This window comes from Babylonia areolata, chromosome 23 (assembly GCF_041734735.1).
Source record: "Babylonia areolata isolate BAREFJ2019XMU chromosome 23, ASM4173473v1, whole genome shotgun sequence".
NCBI classification, from domain to species: Eukaryota; Metazoa; Mollusca; class Gastropoda; order Neogastropoda; family Buccinidae; genus Babylonia; species Babylonia areolata.
In genome coordinates this window covers 18,992,109-19,012,925 of record NC_134898.1, presented here as the reverse complement: position 1 = coordinate 19,012,925, position 20,817 = coordinate 18,992,109, and the positions used below count along the sequence as shown (strand labels likewise).

The 20,817-nt window shown below is 43.3% G+C and overlaps 1 protein-coding gene across 1 annotated transcript; it reads left to right on the top strand.

The window, feature by feature from the left end:
• Nucleotides 1-7,621: 7,621 nt before the first annotated feature.
• On the top strand, nt 7,622-15,369 carry LOC143298082 (uncharacterized). Its single transcript, XM_076610761.1, has 4 exons — nt 7,622-7,744; nt 9,392-9,620; nt 11,801-13,075; nt 14,738-15,369. The coding sequence occupies exons 2-4, from the start codon at nt 9,401-9,403 to the stop codon at nt 14,941-14,943; spliced, it is 1,701 nt and encodes a 566-aa protein (XP_076466876.1). The 5' UTR covers nt 7,622-7,744; nt 9,392-9,400; the 3' UTR covers nt 14,944-15,369.
• The last annotated feature ends 5,448 nt before the right edge of the window (nt 15,370-20,817 follow it).

Here is a 20,817-nt window from a genome sequence, read left to right as displayed (position 1 = left end):
ACACACACACACACAAACATACACACACACGCATGCACGCACACACAGACAGACAACACACCCACACCCACACACTTACACACACACACACACTCACACACACACACACACACACACACACACACACACACACACACACACACACACATCTATTTATCTATCTATCTATCTATACATACATACATACATACATAGATATACATATATATATAAAGAAGAAAATCAGAAATAATCAAACATGAAAACATCACCGTACCATCAAATCTAGAAGCAACGAAGATGACACAGGATAAAACGTCTTTCAGCAACAGTTTGGAAGAATTAACTCTAAATTACATGGGGAACACCAGTCTTAGAAGAATTTACTTCAAACAACTCGGGTAAAACAGAAGGAAGACACTATATTTCAACGGCTATCAAAAAGAATTCATTCCTAAACTTTGAGGGAAAAAAATAGTCGCTCTCTTTCAACGTCATCCAAAAGAAATTCACTTTAAGAAAACCAATGTTAAAAGAATTCACTCCAAACTACGTGGGTAAAATAGAAAAATGAACACTGCCTTTCAACGTCAACCGGAGATAATTCACTCCAAAACTACGAAAAAAAAAACAACAACACAAAAACTAGACAAACGACAGCAGCAACAACAACAATAACAGGAAGGAAGACATTGAAATTCAAAGACACTAAGAAATAATTAATCCAGAGTAAAAGCAACAACACTGCGTTTATATATTGCTTGTTGCATATGAACGAGCACGATATAAGCTCATGCTTGTTGTTGCTCAAGTCTTATTGAACGCTGTATTGCACCTTGTTTCTTGATATTAAAAAATGTTTAAACCAAAAGCAACAACAACAACAACAAAAGCAGAAAGTAGAACACTGTTATTCAAAGACAATCAGAAATAATTCACTCCAAAGTAAAAAGGATAAAACTTACATGAAGACACTGTCTTTCCACACCAGCCAGAACGAATCCACTTCAAAAAGACGTAGGTAAAGTCAGAAAGGAAAGACACCCCGCACTGTCTTTCCACACCAACCAGAACGAATCCACTCCAAAATGACGAAGGTAAAGTCAAAAAGGAAAGACACCCCGCACTGTCTTTCCACACCAGCCAGAACGAATCCACTTCAAAAAGACGTAGGTAAAGTCAAAAAGGAAAGACGCCACACACTGTCTTTCCACACCAACCAGAACGAATCCACTTCAAAAAGACGTAGGTAAAGTCAAAAAGGAAAGACACCCCGCACTGTCTTTCCACACCAACCAGAACGAATCCACTTCAAAATGACGTAGGTAAAGTCAAAAAGGAAAGACGCCACACACTGTCTTTCCACACCAATCAGAACGAATCCACTCCAGGAACCCCTATGCTGTGCTCACAGTACCACCATTCCAATCGAGGCACTACAACCCCACATCACACACCAGGCCACATGCACCACGCTGTATTGTTGTGCCAGCTCACAACAGTGGCCTTGGCCTTCTGGCAGTGGGCTACTAATCTTCTTTGAGGACCCCCGCGGTAAAAAGAAAATGGGGGAAAGAGGACATAGGGAATAGACAGGGTGGGAGTGGGGTGAGGGGGAGGGGGGGGCTCTGCGGCTCTGTCTCCTGCTGTGTATGTCTGCCTGTCTGTCTATGTCGTCTCTGTCTCTGTCTCTCTCTCAAATGCACACATGCGCATACGCATGCAACACACACACACACACACACATACACATACATTCACAGACAGACAGGCAGACAGACCCACACATACTCATACACATACACGGACACATAGACACACCACACACACACACACACACACAGATATATATATATAGAGAGAGTGGTATCTGTGTGTGTGTGTGTGTGTGTGTGTGTGTGTGAAGGGAAATCATTGCAACAGGAAAGAGAGTCAGCCACAACCAAAGTGTGTTGTGTGGTAAAACAGAGAGAGAGAGACAGAGAGAGAGAGAGACAGAGAGACAGAGAGAGAGACAGAGAGAGAGAGAGACAGAGAGAGACAGAGAGACACAGAGAGAGAGATCCAAAGCTGTGACTGAGTAAAGGTAATGTTGTTAGAAGCGATTAGCGGTCAGTCGGCTTTGAACCACCCTACCACTTTGTCCCGTCCCCCTTTCCACCCCAACTTCTTTCTGACACTTTGTGTCTATCACTGTGTTTGTCTGTATCTCTCTCACACTCTTTCTCTCCTCTCTTTCCGCTGTCTTTCTCTCTTCTCTCTAACTCTCTTTCTCTCCACTGCCCCTGAGACAGACAGAAAAACACACAGGCAGGCAAACAGAGTAGAACAAAGATTATAAATAAAGGAAAATAGGCAAAGACAAAAAAAAACGAACCAAACCAAACAAACCCAAAATCAAATACAAGAACAGAAGAGAAGAAGAAGAAGAAGGAGCAGGAGCAGGAGAAAGATCGAATGGACGTGGGGTCGACTGACTTGACAAACAATAAAGAAAGCCATAGGACGAGCCACTATCATATCACCCTCAATGTTGATCGTCAAACATAATCATGCATATCATGAGGGACATCTGTATGGTCTGAAGTGTTTGGTCAAGAGACTGATGTGCTGTCAGCAGTCTTTTTCACGTTTGTCTCGATGTTCTGATTTGCATTCGCCACGTGATCCAATAACCTTGATAAAACAATCCTCCGAGGAACTGGTAGAGAGGCAGACGGAGGGATGAAAACAAGAACAAAAACAACAAAAAACGAAACAACAACAACAACAACAACAACAAAAACCCAATAAAATAACAAAAAACAAAAAACATCAACAACAACAACAACAACAAAAAACAACCAAACAATCCCCCCCCCGACCCCCCCAACCCTCCCCCCCCAAAAAAAAGCCCACCCCCTCTCCCCGAGGAATCTGCAGTGTTGTCCAGGAAAATTGAACACCACTCCCAAAAACACATCCATAGATAGGATGACACTCGCCGTGTGTCTTCCCATTTAATCCCATGGAACACTAAAATCTGGGTAGGAGCCGGGCATGCTCAAACCAACAACAACAAAAGTACGTATACAGCACCTGTCTTCAGTCAAGAGACCACACTCTAAGCGTTTTTCAAACACGAGGTCATTTGCACAACAGGCTGACTCAGTACCTGGGTAGAGCCGACTGACAGCTGCGACTGGGCGCTCATTATTCGTTTCCTGTGTCATTCAACTAGGTTTCAGTCACGCACACATAAAGTCTCAAACAGACATGTAACATTTTACGTGTATGACTGTTTTCTATTTATTTACTCCGCCATGTAGGCAGCCACACTCCATTTTCGGGGGTGTGCTTGCTGGGTATGTTCTTGCTTTCATAACTCACAGAACGTAGACATGGATTACAGGATCTTTAACGTGCGGTTTTGATCTTCTGCGTGCGTATTCACACAAAAGGGGGTTCAGGCAGAAGCAGATTTGCATATGATTATGTTGACCTGGGAGATCAGGAACAACCTCCACCCTTAACCCACCAGGTGCGCCGGGGATCCAACTCAGGAAACTCGGGCGACAATCCAGCGCTCTAATCATTAGACCACCGCACCCGTCAACAAAATGATCTGTTGAGATCCGAACCCAATTCCTCACATTGATCAGTCCTTGGCTCAAACCATTTTGCCACAGTGGCTGGCGACCCAGATTATCTCTGAACGGTGGTTTAAAATATGTATGGTCCACTTGGATCGGCAAAAGGTCGGGCATTGTACTGGCTTTGCCAAATACTGAGGCTTGTGTCAAACGGATTAGGAGGCTAAAAAGGGTTGGTTTCTGGACAATGAATAGCTTTTGCTTGGTACCTGATTCACATCTTTCTTTCACCGAACATTAGCACTCAGTGGCAGGTGGAGACAAACCAAACCAAACAAACTTAGTGTTTCCAATGCAACGTGATTGTGGATGCCTTTTGGATAAGTCTCACAGTTTCCAGTATATTCTCAGTGAGGTTCGGAACTGTACGACATTCAAAGAAGCCATTTTACTGCTTATTAATGAAAGTTCTTATTCGTGATGATCAACCCAAGCAAGTTTAGAGGTTTTGATGAAAGCTAATAATATTTCATTTTATTTCGTGACCACTTTCAGGAAAAAAAAGTGGTTTTTGAGAGATCTTTGTACTAAATACTTGTGTTCATGATATTTGAAATATAATGTGCAATTGTTTCGATTTTTTGTTACGTTTCACATTTCACGTAGGATTTTGCGTGTTCGCATATTCTAAGCTTGCTTAAAACCCAATTTGAAAGACTGCTAAGATATAAAGAAATACATTTCATAAGTTATGTATAAACTCGTCTTAATCTATATCATTCGGTAAATGAAAAGTGCAGTTGTTTCTATCCAGTATTATTTAAGTACGTGTTTTGGTGTTGTTTTGGGGTTGTTGATGTTGAGGTTTTTTGTTTTTTTTTTTCTTTTTTTCTCTTTTTTTGCCCTCCTTTTCTCATGATTTCATTGATATAAAAGCAAGATAGCGCATGACAAATGCATATTGAGGTGTGCCGTTTGAATGTGAGCGATCTGTATCATCAGCCCCTGGGCTTCTGTATCCATGTCACGGTCCGTCACATCATCCTCTGTTTTATTCTACTGTTGACTCACCTGTAATTTTACACTTGACTTGAGTCCACGTTATAACCCTGCGTTTCGGTTTGTGTGTGTGTGTGTGTGTGTGTGTGTGTGTGTGTGTGTGTGTGTGTGTGTGTGTGTAATTTTACACTTGACTTGAGTCCACGTAATAACCCTGCGTTTCGGTTTGTGTGTGTGTGTGTGTGTGTGTGTGTGTGTGTGTTTGTGTGTGTGTGTGTGTGTGTGTGTGTGTAATTTCACACTTGACTTGAGTCCACGTAATAACCCTGCGTTTCGGTGTGTGTGTGTGTGTGTGTGTGTGTGTGTGTGTGTGTGTGTGTGTGTGTGTGTGTAATTTTACACTTGACTTGAGTCCACGTAATAACCCTGTGTTTCGGTTTGTGTGTGTGTGTGTGTGTGTGTGTGTGTGTGTGTGTGTGTGTGTGTGTGTGTGTGTGTGTTAAAACTTCATTTTCTCTTGAAATACTTTGCCAACACCAAATTTCGCTTAAAACAGAAAAATATATCAGTTCTTTCCACTCATTCTTATCAAAATGACAGTGAAAACCTTGGAAAGGCACAGTCTTTTTTTTTTTTTTTGAGAGAGAGAGAGAAGGCAAACATGTTTCTACATTCATGCTACTGTTACAAGTTGGTTTCTTATTCGCAAAAAATTACCACTTTTATCTTACGTATTGAAATATTGATTATCAGCAGTCATTTTAATTGTCTTTAATAGAATATGTCTTTATCATCAAGTGTATCGGGGTCACAAGGAATATCGGGGGGGGGGGGGGGGGGGGGGGGGATAATACATAAAAAGGTACAAACATAAATCAAAAATCAAACACAAACACAGATACAGTAGGAATCAGGATATATACATGTGCGTATCAATACAAAAAAAATTGTGTACACTCAGGTAAAATTGAAATTTAGTCCCTTTAGTATAGAAGTTACATTGATGCATACATTTGTCAAGAGTAACAGAACTGAACCATGTGACCTGTATATACTTTATCATATATATATATATATATATATATATATATATATATTCATACACACGCACACAGACACACAGACACACACACACACACACACACACAAACGTGCGTGTGCGCATGAATGCACACACATTATCAGACAGTATCATCAGTGAGAGGCATTGATTAGATGAGTAAGCTTCATTTATCAGACGGTTTTATCCGCACGCATGAGTCATCTACGTCCAGTCCCTGCCAAGCGGAAAACAACCACTTTTTTCCACACTGCAAAACACATCACTGCCACACATGCGCAAGTGAAACACTACATCACCCCCCTCCTTTCCTGCACCCCCCCCCCTCCCTCAAAACCCCGTCCCCAGATTGTCCACCCTCACCTTCCCTCCTTCTCCACTTTTACATACCCCCCCCCAACATTTGCGAAAGAGTTCTCAAACTTGACAACGCTGAAAACTGCAGACACGAGAGGAGAATTAAATTACATGACACGTTTTGATAACAAACGTCTGGTTGAAACACACACACACACACACACACACACACACACACAGACGCACACACACGCACACACACACAGACGCACACACACACACACAGACGCACACACACACACACACACACACACACACACACACACACACAGGGGTGGTGTGGGGGCGGTGTTGAGGTAAAGAAACAAAACAAAAGAAACTCCTGTGCCCATCCCACAGAGAACATCACTTCCCTATCGCACTGTTCCTATCTTAACGTTGTTCACGTGTGCTGAGCAACCATGGCCGTTCGTCGCTGTGCCCCCCCCCCCCCACCCCTCCGCCCCCCCTCCCGCCAACCCCCCCCCCCCCCCCCCAAACCCTCTGGCCTCACAGGCTGTGGCAAAGACAGGACACGGCTACCGACTTCACACAAAGTTTGGGACCGCTTGCTATGTTTTCATAAGATATTTGACGGGCGTGAAAGCCGAATGGTTAAAGCGTTGGACTTTAAATCTGAGGGGCCCGGGTTCGAATCTCGGTAATGCTGCCTGGTGTGTAAAGGGGTGGAGATTTTTCCGATCTCCCAGGTCAACCTATGTCCACACCTGCTTGTGCCTGAACCCCCTTCGTGTGTATACGCAAGCAGAAGATCAAATACGCAAGTTAAAGATCCTGTAATCCATGTCAGCGTTCGGTGGGTAACGGAAATAAGAACATATCCATCATGCACACCCCCGAAAACGGAGTATGGTTGCCTTCATGGCGGGGTAAAAACGATCAAATATGTAAAAGCCCACTCGCATACTCACGGGTGAACGTGGGAGTTGCAGCCCATGAACGAAGAAGAAGAAGAAGATAAGATATTAAACAAACAAGCCCAGGTATGTTTGATTTATGCAGGCTAGCATTGGTGTCTCGTTGAATGCAAGAGCGGCTTTTTCAAGCGCACGTGTATCATGAACAGCTTTGAAAAATGCGTGTAAAAAACCGATGTTGTGGGTAAAAATTGACAGTTATTCAGCAAATCACAAACGAAAGCTTTGGCTGTTCAATGTAAAGAATGGAAGTACACTCGCAAGAAATCGCCTCAGGTTTTGAGTGATGCGTATTACATTGGCATCATTTCACGATACTTCCAAGAAGAAAACTGTTCCCAAGTGATCCTTACGTTTTTGTGAACGCTATAGGGAGGAAAAGTCGTATTGATCTTCACAGGACAGTAGAGTCGGAAACATGTGTGGTTTTAATGAAATTCGATTTGACGGGGTCAGCTTGTGCCTGTGCGTGTGTTTGAGAGACGAAGAAAAAATCTATGCCACAATATGTCGCCTTCAACAGTAGAAAATTTCGATTCCGGCTTAAAGTGAAACCGGATGCTAACCACATGCAGGAAGCAGCTGATCTCGACTGCGGACTTTTTGTTTGGTTCTCGCGGCGAATATTGTCAATCTGATCCAATCTAATGAAAGACGATGGGTGGTAACATTGATATATGCTGCGGATGTCAGTGTGGGACTGAAGGCATATGACTTGTTTAAGTAATGCACCGTGGGCATGTGTGACGATGTTCGCAGTTAGATGACATTTCAAGGAGTTAAGAGTGATATTCTTTTAACCGTTGAGTGTGACACATCCTGGCTGGCATTCTTTCATCTGTCCAGTGTAAGACTGATTGGTGAGTAGGCCGACAGTTCTGAGAGGAAGCATGTGAATGGCTTTGTCCGTTTTGTCTTGTGTGAAGCTAGAAGTGCGTGCAATGAACGTTACCATTGTCTGCTGGCAGTGTAATGTTCCGCACTGAGCAAGCAACTAAACTGATTCGAAAGAATATTCCTCGTGAGTGAACATGTATCAAAGTTGAGCAGTTTGAAGGTGCCACGGCTTTTCACGGCAAGGTGGGCAATGAACTTATATCCCCTGCACGCATACCTTTAAAGAGATACATACATACGTTCATACATTCACTCCTGAGCCCGCATATAAATTCAAGAGAACCTTCGACATGAATCAGTGATAACTGAGACGAAGTACCCACACGGAAGGCTTACACGTCCTCCGCTATCCTGTGAAATGTTTGTTCATGTCATGACTGGACAGTGGAGCTTATCCATCCCTTCACCTCCTCTACCTTCCTTTGTTCTTGTTTGTGTGAATGGATCCACATGTGAAGGTATTTGGATCACGTGTTGAAACTCTGTTTCGGTCGAGTGTGTGTGTGTGTGTGTGTGCGTGTGTGTGCGTGCGTTCGTGCTTGTGTATATGTATGTGTGTGCGTGCGTGCGCGTGTGTGTGTGCGTGCGCGTGTATGTGTGTGTGCTTGCGTGCGCGTGTATGTATGTGCGTGAGTAGGCGTACTTGTTTGCATATGTGTGTGTGTTTGCTTGCGTGCGTGTGTGTGTATGTGTGTGTGTAGGCGTGCCTGCTTACATGTGTGTGTGTGTGTGTGTGTGTGTGTGTGTGTGTACTTGCATGTGTGTGTACGTGCGTGTGTGTGTGCACGCGCGTGTGCATACGCGCGTGTGTGCGTGCGCAGCCGAAGGGCCTTCGCTGACAGTTTACAGTTCACGGCCCCATTGCCTGCACAGAAAGGAAACCAAGTAGGCACGGAACACGGTCATGAACACTGACTCCCATCTCCCCACAATGAACAAAGTTTGCTTTGAAATATAAAGAAAAGATGCAATGCGAAGCCTGCAAATGCTTTCTAGGACAAAATTAATCTTGGGAGAACTAAAAACAAACAAAAAAACAACAGCAGCGTTTGCACAACTTCACTATGGACCGTAAGTTACGGACGCAGAAAGGTATGGATGGCACACTGTGTGTGTGTGTGTGTGTGTGTGTGTGTGTGTGTGTGCTGTGGATATATATATATATATATATATATATATATATATATATATATATATATCGAGAGCCGGACAGACAGACAGACAGAAACAAAAGGGTCTATTGTATTATGCATCTCTCTCTCCCTTCCACGTTCCCCTCTCATACCTACACTGCACGCTTTCACATCGTTCTCAGCCATCGTTCACCCCTCACACAGTCCACAGGATTTAACATCTAGAGACACATGCACGTGTGTACATAAACACGTGCCTGTATTTGTCTGATGCAACGGGTCACACAGGCTGTTCTTCGCAACGTTGTTAAACAGGAATGTTGCTTGGAGAGACGTGTTACTATTAATCTACAATTGATTAGTAGTGTCATCATTGTCTTCATTTTATAGCTGGTGGTATTATCAGATTACATGATGATGAACATCAATCATCATTATCAACATCATTATCATCATTACTGTCATGATTATTTGCAGTTGGTGGCCATGTTCAGAACGCACCACGGACTCCCCCTCACTCTGTTGGCTACACTGCTGACCACCACCACCACCACTGGACTCCAGGAGGACGGCTCCTGTGTGTTACCGGCCACTGACCCAGCCACCCTGTTCGGACCCACCCCGGGTAGCCCGCCCCAACTCATCACCAAAGTCAGCACCCGGAACTACAGCAGCTGCCTCAGCCAGTGCTGTCTGAACAGTGGAGGTGGGTGGTGTGGGGGTAGAGTCTGACCTTTCCAAGTTTGTTGTTTTTTTTCCTTCTGGTTTGGTTTAAACGTGTCTTCTTCTTCTTCATCTTTTTGTCACAATAAATTTCTCGGTGTGAAATTCTGGCGGTCTGTTTTCCCGAGAAGAGCGCGTCAGTATGATGCAGAGCCGCTCATCTATTTTTGATTTTCTGTCTTTCGGTGTATTTGATTTTATTTGTTTAACTCTCAAAGTGGATTTTTCTACAGACGTTTTTCCAGGGTTAACTGTCTCCTTGCCGTGGGTTCCTTTTGCATGCGCTATGTGTATGCTACACCTATGACCTTTAGTTCATCATCTCATCTAAAAGACTAGCCTCCAGAATACCACTCAAAGTCTAGTGGAGAGGTAGAAATTTCTTTTGAGTGTGGGTTTCCATACCACACATTCTCTCGCTTCCAGGTCGGACGCGTTACCACGAGGCCACCGCTCCACGATATCTTTATCTGGATATTGTCACAATATTCCACCGCTACACGATATCTTTATCTGGATATTGTCACGATATTCCACCGCTCCACGATATCTTTATCTGGATATTGTCACAATATTCCATCGCTACACGACATCTTTATCTGGATATTGTCACAATATTCCACCGCTACACGATATCTTTATCTGGATATTGTCACAATATTCCACCGCTCCACGATATCTTTATCTGGATATTGTCACAATATTCCACCGCTACACGATATCTTTATCTGGATATTGTCACAATATTCCACCGCTCCACGATATCGTTATCTGGATATTGTCACAATATTCCACCGCTCCACGATATCTTTATCTGGATATTGTCACAATATTCCACCGCTCCACGATATCTTTATCTGGATATTGTCACAATATTCCACCGCTACAGATAAACAGGACGACAAATTTGTCCACAAGTCCCGTCTTGATATGTTGACATATCAACTGTGAGACGAATGTCTTCATGTCTTCTGATCAGTTAGCTAGTTATGTGTTAAATAGTGCAGGTGGTTGTTTGTTGTAGGTCCCCACATGAACCTCTTTTCAAATAATAATCTACAGAAGTAGTGCATACAATATTTGATTATTGATAATTTTTTTGTCCTAATCCCGCTTCCCCCGTCCCGCCTCTCACACACACCCTTCCAGTATTATGTTTGGGTTTTTTTCTCCAATCACTGACACTCTCTCTCTCCCTTTTAGATTTTGTACTTTATCTTTTCCACATTCTGTTCTCTCTCTCTTCCTTCCTTAGTCCCCTCCTCCTCACCCCCCCTCCCCTCCACCTCAACCTCATTCGAATATACAGAAATGTCGTTTTCTAATTAATAATAACAATCATCATTATGATAGAAATGATAATAATCCAAATAATAATAATAATATAATTTATTTTCAGTCTAATATCATCATCTTAGATGAACAGACTATAAATAAATAAGCGAACGATCTTCTGATCAATTTGTTTTCCACGTGTAACTCTGTTCAGTCTGTTGTGGGTTTCTCTTCTTGTGTGTGCGCTCTCATTCGGAGATTCTCTCTGTTTCTTTATCTGTCTGTCTCTCTGTCTGCCTGTACTTTTGTCCTCTAGTTGTCCTCTAGTTTCGGATTTTTCCCTACGTGCGTGTGTCTGTCCTGTTGTTGTTATCTCTTCGTGTGTGTGTGTGTGTGTGTGTGTGTGTGTGTGTGTGTGTGTGTGTGTGTGTGTGTGTGTGTGTGTGTGTGTGTGTGTGTGTGTGTGTGTGTGCCTCTAACGCAGACTATCTGTTCCTTTGTCGTCCGTCCGTCCGTCCGTCTGTCTCATTCGTGTGTCCATTTGTTTATTGGTCTGTTTGTTTTAATCCATACACTCCCCAAACACACAAATGATATTTCTATGAGAAAAAAAATACAAGGCAATGGTAGTAGCGGAGTTGGTTGTTGCGGGTCGATCAACTGATCGTCCATGTTTATGTATTGTTGTTGTTGTTGTTTTGTCGTTGTTGCTGCCACTACTACTGATGCTGTTGTGGAGGGTTGACATTATATTTACATCAGTGAAGTGACACAAAGTCTGGCATCGGGTAATTCACATTTAGCACCACAATTATCCGTGTGATGTCTTTCAAAGCCAGGGACTCTGCAACCCATGTTTCAATCTCTGATACGTCGTGTGTTTTGAAGGTCTGTGCAACGTCCTTGTCTTCACCCCACAGCCAGAGGAGTCCACTGAACTCAACTGTGCGCTCTTTCTTTGCGAACAACTATGGGACTGTAACATCAGTGTCAAGCAAGGTGACCAGATCTATGCTGATAAGGAGGCTGTGCTTCAAGCACTTGCTGAAGTTTTCTCCAATTCCAATGGAGAAGAATCAGAGCAGGGTTCTACAACGGAGACACCACCTTCAGTTGATAGAGGTGACAGTTCACATGGATCAGCACCGGAGGAGGTGAATAGCACAACGTCTGTCACACCCACACCACAGGCAGACTCGGGTTCTACAGGACCACGTGCCCAAGAAGGAGCACAGGAACCACCCCAAAATGATTCAAACACGACGAACTCTACGGAATCACAAACTAACGTTACAAACGACGAATCTCCAGGAACTCCAGGTTCTGGAACTGAAGAGTCCCTGCCTGATTCTGACGGAGGAAACGGAACAACCGCGAGTATACCTGCATCTACTACGTCTGGAAGGGGACCATCAGACAGTGAGGGAAATTCATCTTCAGGTTCCACCGAAGCTGGAGGCAGCGAGAACAATGATTCCACAGGGGAACAGTCGGGTACCGAACAGTCGGAAACGTCTGACAACAACACCCACACAGACTATACCACAACGCCTTCAGCAAACACCACCACTTCTTTGCAGAAAAGCCTGAACGACAGTGATGCTGCTTCTTCATTGAACACCTCCTCTGTCGTTACTCCGACAGGGGAGAGTTCTAATTCTTCACAGTCTTCCAGCCAGCCCACAACACCACACGCTTCAGATGATGGTTCTCCACCCTCATCCAACTCTACAGCTGCACCTGATCATGTTCCTGGATCCACTCTCAGGCCGAGTGATTCCACACCCACAGCCAACACCACGCCAGCGCTATCAACCGTGGCGCAGAATGGAGCAAAACCCACAACAGGGTCAGGGTCATCAGGTCATCAGAAGGCCACTGACCTTCCCCACACCAACGGTTCCTCCGCCACCACCACTGCTCCACAGGAGGAGGGGGAGGGGGCAGAAGGGTCGTGGGCAAACAGTTCCACCACCTCCCCCTCTTCAATGGTTGACGGGGTGGTTCCTGACATCGACACAGACAGCCCTGATGGCCAACACACCGGTGCTGTCCCTGGTGAGGCCGTCCTCAGCGGAACGGACCCTGAAGACACGCCACCCCCTGACACCGACACTGCCGCTGTGGACGCCTCTCTGGACCAGGACCTTCCGCGTGAAGGAGGTGGGTGCCGCTCATGTGTACTTCTGACTAAACCTTAAACCTTCCAGTATTCCCGTCTGTCTTTCAACTTTCCGTTTCCTACAGGAACACGTGGGAAATACGAAATCTTGTTTGGGTATATCCGATCAATCAATGAAAATAATGGGAATAACAATCAGTTTTGATTATCTCCACTCCTTCGCCGCTGAGCCATGGTGAAATGAGATGGTGTGGCACTGTTTTTTGTTGTTGTTTTTTGTTGTTTTTGTTTTTGTTTTTGTTTTTTTTGCTACATTTTATACGAAGTGAGTATATTTAAATGTTGTAATTAATATAATTATATCCCCAAGATGGAGATCTAATAAAGAACTTAGACTGACATCCTCACATATTATCTCAGTCTTATTTCAGTGAGATGACAGCTTTTCAGTGACGATAGTTCTTGTCAAAGTAGTCAAGGGGTAAAACGAAAGTGCTTGCTGTGATTCTGTCTTTTGGTACAAGCACATACTCGTGTAATAGAACATTAATCTATATTCATAGTCATTATATCAGATCACTTATTAACTCTCTCTCTCTCTCATTGATTATGATCTGAACACTCGAAAGTATTTCCTGTGTGTTCCCTTCAGAAAAGGGGGAGTTGAGTACAGAAATATTCAAAAGCTTATTTCAAAGAGAATCATCAACATATATACACACGTTATGATGGAATCAATAGGGTCAGTAATAAGATAATAAAAAATGTCCGGGAAATTTTTTATTGACTATCACCAAAACAAATCAATGTTGGTGTACTGGACGCATCAACTGTTTTTCTTTTTTAAAAGAGGAACTAAAACCGAGAAACAAACGAATAAACAAACCCACACGAACACAACATTAAACCGTGCTGTTCAGTATATTTAGAGCAATTGCGTAACATTCTGTCTGTCCACCAGTCTGCCTTTTACTGACATTTTCACTGAGCAACTCTCCATTTCTGTCCTTTGAACAAGTTGTTGAAAGGAGACAGTAAAATGTTCAATTGGACAGTGAAACGAAACGAAACAAAACGAAACGAATTTTTATTTCACGAGGGTAGTGGAGTAAACACAGCTGCTTTTTTTTTTTTTTTTTTTTTTTTTTTTTTTACATCCAGCCCTGGAATTATTGTAGTTAAGTGCTGCATTAATTCATTAAAGGTGCAGTCGCAGAATCGGTAGTCTGATGCAGTGTTGGCAGTGATCAGGGATTGAGGCCCTGTTTCATGGTGTTGTGTCCATGGGGAAGTTACTTTACCCCGAGTTCACTACACCACGCATGGGTACCTGACTTCAGGGAGAGAAGGCTAAAACGGCGGAAGGAGAGGATTGGGCCCCGCCTTCCGATGCCGAGCCCAAGACACAGTGGATTAGAATTCACCGCCCCTGTGTGGCTGTAAAAGTGTATGGGACCTTTACCCTTTCCTTTAACTTGGTTGTTCATTAGTCTGTTAGTTACTTACTTTGATAGTTTGTTAATCAGTTGGCTGGTTGTTTGGTTCTGCTAGTTAGTTACTTCGATTGTTTGTTAATCAGTTGGCTGGTTGGTTGGTTTTGCTAGTTAGTTACTTTGATAGTTGGCTGGTTGGTTGGTTGGTTGGCCGGCTGGCTGGTTGGTCGGTTTGTTGGCTGGTCATAACCTCCCTCATTCCTTCGGCAGGCAACAGAACGAACAGTGCCTCCGGTATGGTGACGAAGCAGGCCTTCACCACCATGGTGGTTCTCATCACCACCCTCACCTTGGGCTGTCTCTTCTTCCTCGTCACCCTCGTCCTCGCCGGCAAGAGACTGGTCGACTGCTGGAGGAACAGGAAGTACTCCAAAATCAACAGGGATTACCTCATCGACGGCATGTATGACGAGTGAGAAGAAGGCAAGGTCGGGACTACGTGTTGATGACGTAGGTTTTGATCACGTCATTGATGGCATGCACAACGAGTGAGAGTACAGGCATGGTAAACACACGTGTTGATGATGTCGGGGATTGGGTTGCACTGCGTTTCGTTGTATTGTATTGTGTTGTGTTGTGGTGTTTAACTTTTCGTCACATCATACTTCTCTGTGTGAAATTCAGGCTCCTCTCTCCATGGCGAATGCGTCTCCACAGTGCAATGCCGCCCATATTTTAACAAACAAAAATTTTATTTTACTATTTAAGAGGATTTTTTTCAAAGAATTTTGCCAGGAACAGCTCTTTTGTTGCTATGGGTTTCTTTTATGTGCGCTAAGTGCATGCTTCACACGGGACTTCGGTTTATCGCTTTATCCGAAAGACTAGAACCCAGACCACCGCTTCGTGTCGATTGGAAGAGGTGTGTGTGTGTGGGGGGGGGGGGGGGGGGGGGGGGGGGGAGGGGGGGAGTAAAAGGGGGGGGGGGATGGGATTTTTTGTGTTGGTGGTGTCAGTATGGACTATGTGATAACAATACGGGTTACCTCCTTGACAAATGACCTCTTGGGTGGGTCAGTGATGACGATATTTATTTCCTCATTGATGGAAGGAGGAGAAATTCTGTTTAATGTCCCGTCACACATGACGGTGATTGAAGACTTGACATTGATGGCTTGTATGACGAATGTCAGGTTTTCGTGTTTGCACGATAACGTCACCAATGACGTGGGTGATGAGTTAGGGCTGAGGTGGAATTTTTGTGTTGAAGATGTCAGTGGTCGTTGAAGATACATATGACCTAAAACTTACGTCATTAATAGCATGTATGACAAATGAAGGGTGATTTCCGCTTTTCTTGTTTGTGATGTCGAAAGGCTTAACCACGTTGTTGGTGTTGATAATAATGGTGTTGTTGTTTTGAAGGACAGCAGATGATATGGGTTTCTGGGGTCTGTGATGTTGGTGGCGGTTGTTTTTTGTTGGTGGTGATGGTAATAGTGGTGGTGTTGGGTGGAGGGTGGTGTGGAGATGACGATGGGGGACCTCTTTTTGGTTCTTTATTTTTTGTTAGCATTACTGATGGTGGTCCAGGTCAGAACCACGGAAGGCTAAAACGTTGCTCCTTGAAGTTGTGTGACAGGATACAGGTTTCAGTTTTCTACTGTCTTGACATTTCAGCAATGATTACATTTTATGTGTGACTTGGTTTAATTACGTTACCTTCCCTTCAGTGGACATGATTTTGTTTTCAATAAACAATGACAACAGCTGATGTTTAATCATGTAATCCGTGTCTGATCTACACTTGTTTTCTTTTAATGTAACTATAATTCTGGTGCTGATGTGTGTTATTCCAATCAGTTATACATACTATGGGTTAACTGTGGATTACGAAATCGAACTGTCTTCCTTTGTTATTCTCTTCTTTCCCTGTTTATCTATCTTTTTTCTTCTTCCTTTCTTTTTTTTCTTTCTTTCCTTCCTTCTATGTACCTCCTGTCTGTATATTTATTTGTCTGTCTGTCTATAAATCTGTATGTATGTTAGTCAGTCTGTCTGTTCGTCTTTTTTTTTCCTTTCTTTCTAACAAGCTCATTAATGTCTGGGTTTTTGTGTGTGTGTTTTCTTCCTTTCTTTATCGGTTCAACCAACTCTCTTTCTTTCTTCTGTCTTTCTCTCTCCCTTCATCCTCTCCTTCATACCTTGCTTTCTTTTTTTTTTTTTTTTTTTTTTTTGTTTTTTTTTTTGATAGCGTCCTTTTTCGTTGAGTTTGTTCTTCTTTTTTCTTCCTGTCTTTCCTTCTTTAATACGGTCTCATTGATGTAAGCGAAAGGGATGGGATGAGCAGTCGCTAGGTGAACTCGATGAGTATGTAAAAGTATATGGGTGTGTACGTTTTCAGGCTGGCATACAAGACTATCCGAGTGTTTGACTGCCTATATCAGTGAAGAGGGGAACTCTATTATTCACCCAGGTATTACAGTGTTCATGGCAGTCTCTAACATAATCTGTTGGCAGAAGACAGTGGCACGAACTCTGGCCTGGGTGTTTACATTGCAAACATGATGGAATTGAATAGGGGTGGGTAAGTTCGGTGATATAGTGAAACATATGTACAGGTGTGAGGGTAGTGGGGGGGGGGGGGGGAGGGAATTGAAGAATGTATGTGTAGGGGGATGATTATTATGATCATGAAAATGGTGTGTGTGTGTGTGTGTGTGTGTGTGTGTGTGTGTGTGTGTGTGTGTGTGTGTGTGTGTGGCATGATGTAATGTGTGTGTGTGTGTGTGTGTGTGTGCGTGCGCGCGCGGCATGATGTGTGTGTGTGTGTGTGTGTGTGTGTGTGTGTCTCTCTCTCTCTCTCTCTCAGTGTGTGTGTGTGTGTGTGTGTGTGTGTGTGTGTGTGTGTGTGTGTGTGTGTGTGTGTGTTTCTGTGCATATGCGTGACATCAATCCAATTATTAAAATATGTGAATATCACAAACTTTTGACGATTTGTAACTTTGCTGTTTTATTGTTGTATTTTATAACAAGGCAAGATTTCCATATCCATTCAGTTCCCTGGAGTTCCCCTAGATAAGGATTGATTCTAGATTAGTTAGGTATCAGTCTGATAAAGTTGTTTTTGTTACTTGTTTTGTTCAAAGAGAATAAAGATTTGAAAATGGACTTTGCCAGAAGTGCCGCAAGTGTGGTAATGGTTTATTTCCATCTACAATGATCACCTTGAAAGCAAACCTGAAATTCAAAACCGGAAATTGGAAACCAGAGACAGAAAAACTGACAACAGACATTCACGAACTTGTTAACATTTGTAATTTCACAAATATGATACAGTTTCATGCATGAAACATTGGCAAGATGTCCCTACATTGCCCTTTCTTCTAAGCTGGGATGGAAAATCAAACTGAGCGTCTTGTCAGTCGGATGAGGTGCCGTGTGCAACACGCACTTGGCCCACTAAAGAAAAAACAACAACTAAAAAACCAATACACACACACACACACACACACACACATACACACACGCGCGCGCGCGTTTGTATGTGTACGCATATGCGTTCAAGGCCTGACAAGCGGTTGTGTTGAGTATATGGATTTGTCTGAACGCAGTGACAGGCGCAATAGCCGAGGGGTTAAAGCGTTGGACTTTCAATCTGAGAGTTCCGGGTTCGAATCTCGGTGACGGCGCCTGGTGGGTAAAGGGTGGAGATTTTTCCCATCTCCCGGGTCAGCATATCTGCAGACCTGCTAGTGCCTGAACCCCTTTCATGTGTATACGCACGCAGAAGATCAAATACGCAAGTTAAAGATCCTGTAATCCATGTCGGCGTTCGGTGGGTTATGGCACCCAGCATGTACACAACGAAAACGGAGTATGGCTGCCTACATGGCGGGGTAAAAACGGTCATACGCGTAAAAGCCCACTCGTGTACATAGGAGTGAACGTGGGAGTTGCAGCTTACGAACAAAGAAGAAGAAGTCTGTACGCAGTGACGCCTCTTTGAGAAATTGAAACTGAACTGTTAATTATGATGTCACATTCATTTTAAGCTGAATATACAGTTCATTAAATTGTTGTTTTCTACATGTTATGTGCTAAATGCCTTTCGTTGTGTGACACAAAAACCTGTACCTTCTCGTGCCTAGCGTCCCCAAATGGGGACAGTACTTCAATCACTCCAAAAACAAAAAGTACTCAAATATTTTTCAAATAGGCAATCGATCTTTTGACATTATTTCAATCATTAATAACCATGCCACCCACAAAACTCAAAAGTCAGACATATATGGATTCCATAGTCTTTTACCGCCATGGGGACAGTGAATTCATTTCCACAGGTCTCGGGCTCAGCTTAGAAAGACATAGGCAGACATCTTCTTCCGGTCTTTTATCCTTCCCCAGCTGAGCAGGTATCCATTCACGTCTGGCTGAAGTGGGGAAAATCTGACAGAAATATCATTCCGAAACGAGGCCTCGAGCCTTGAGCACTGGTTAACTGTTGTTGATGCCAGCCTTCCTTGCTTCCAGTAGAGATAATACCAGGAATCGTTCTTTCTAAAAGTTATAAAAGTCATCCATATTTCTAGAAGAGATATTATCCTTCCGTTCTTCCGACAGAAAGACTGGCTTTCTTGCTTCCACTAGGCATGTCATTGCTTTCAAAATCGCTCTTTCACGGTGTTTGGTTATCCAGCCGACCGCGAGGTCCATAGCAGGATTTGTTACCATCCTTAAAGATATGAAAAGTATGAAAGCAATCCTTAAGAGATTCATCAGAGCAAAGCATCAGAATGAGATGGGAAGAAATGGAAGCAGGTTCAGAACAGGGGCGTTTAACTCACTCAGTACGGCCAGTCCTCTCTTCTCCTCTACACAGACCCCTCGGATGTCCAGTGGGTGTCTGAATGACCCAACCTTTAGCTTCCGTCGTCAGAATTGTGGTATTCTTTGCCAACATTCACCTCTTCAGTATAAGAGCCTTCCGCTTGCAATATTTTGATGATGGTAATTGGGGTGAAACGCTGTTAGCGTCGTCTCTTTCGCCGTTCGTATGGAGAGAGTTAAAACGTTGTCGTATGTCTGCATTGTCATCTCTTTCCATCTATATAACAAGTAGGACACATACACAACCCGAGGAAAAAGTTATCAAAACGTTAGAAACCTCATAAAGAATGCTTGGTTTTGTTCATTTCAATGGAATAAATGAACGTACTGGACGCCCATGAATTCAACACCCGACACCTTTTTCTTTTTTTTAATGGAATGGAATGGGCGCCCGACTTTTAACACAGTGAACTGATGTTTGGGGGCGTCGGTTATCTGATCACACCATCATCGGTGTATCTAACGCTTGAAAGAAGTTAAACTTAATAATCATAGATAACTTAAATATTCAAAACAGACAAAGCAAAAAGCAAAAAACAACAAAAAAAAACAACAAAAAAACAACAACAACTAAACAAAGAAACAAACAAAAACAAAACAAAACAACAACAACAAAAAAAACAAAAAAAAACAAGAACAACAACTACATATTTCAAAACGAACACGCACATGTCCACTTCATTTAAAATACAAGACACATTCTTTATTATCGAAAGCACGGCAACAACGTACATGCTTTGTCCACAAAGCAAAAAGCAAAACAAAAAACCCCCAACATATTCTAAAACGAACACGCACATGTCTACTTCATTAAAAATACAAGACACATTTTTTTATGAATGCAAGCAAGGTGGAGTGATGGCCTGGAGGTAACGCGTCCGCCTGGGAAGCGAGAGAATCTGAGCGCACTGGTTCGAATCACGACTCAGCCGCCGATATTTTCTCCCCCTCCACTAGACCTTGAGTGGTGGTCTGGACGCTAGTCATTCGGATGAAATGATAAACCGAGGTCCCGTGTGCAGCATGCACTTAGCACACGTAAAAGAACCCACGGCAACAAAAGGGTTGTTCCTGGCAAAATTCTGTAGAAAAATCCACTTCGATAGGAAAAACAAATAAAACTGCACGCAGAAAAAAATACAAAAAAAGGGGGGTGGGGGGGTGGCGCTGTAGTATAGCGACGCGCTCTCCCTAGGGAGAGCAGCCCCAATTTCACATAGAGAAATCTGTTGTGATAAAAAGAGGTACAAATATACAAATATAATACAACTATAAGGTACGTGCTTTGTCCTCACCAACCCCTCGCCCTGAACAGGGACTAAAACCAAAGAAGCAAACAGCAAACAAAAGGGAAAACAATTTTAAAAGCAGCAGCACACTCATCACACGTCACCTTACAGCCTGACGTCTTGTGGTACAGGATGTGAAAGATGTTGCCAAGCAATTTATTTTCAACAACA

Excerpts from the sequence above, each read along its gene's own strand:
- LOC143298082 (XM_076610761.1), top strand. The coding sequence starts at position 9,401 with ATGTTCAGAACGCACCACGGACTCCCCCTCACTCTGTTGGCTACACTG. Across the intron at positions 9,621-11,800 it reads GTGCTGTCTGAACAGTGGAG|GTCTGTGCAACGTCCTTGTC; the intron begins GTGGGTGGTGTG and ends TGTGTTTTGAAG. Across the intron at positions 13,076-14,737 it reads GGACCTTCCGCGTGAAGGAG|GCAACAGAACGAACAGTGCC; the intron begins GTGGGTGCCGCT and ends TTCCTTCGGCAG.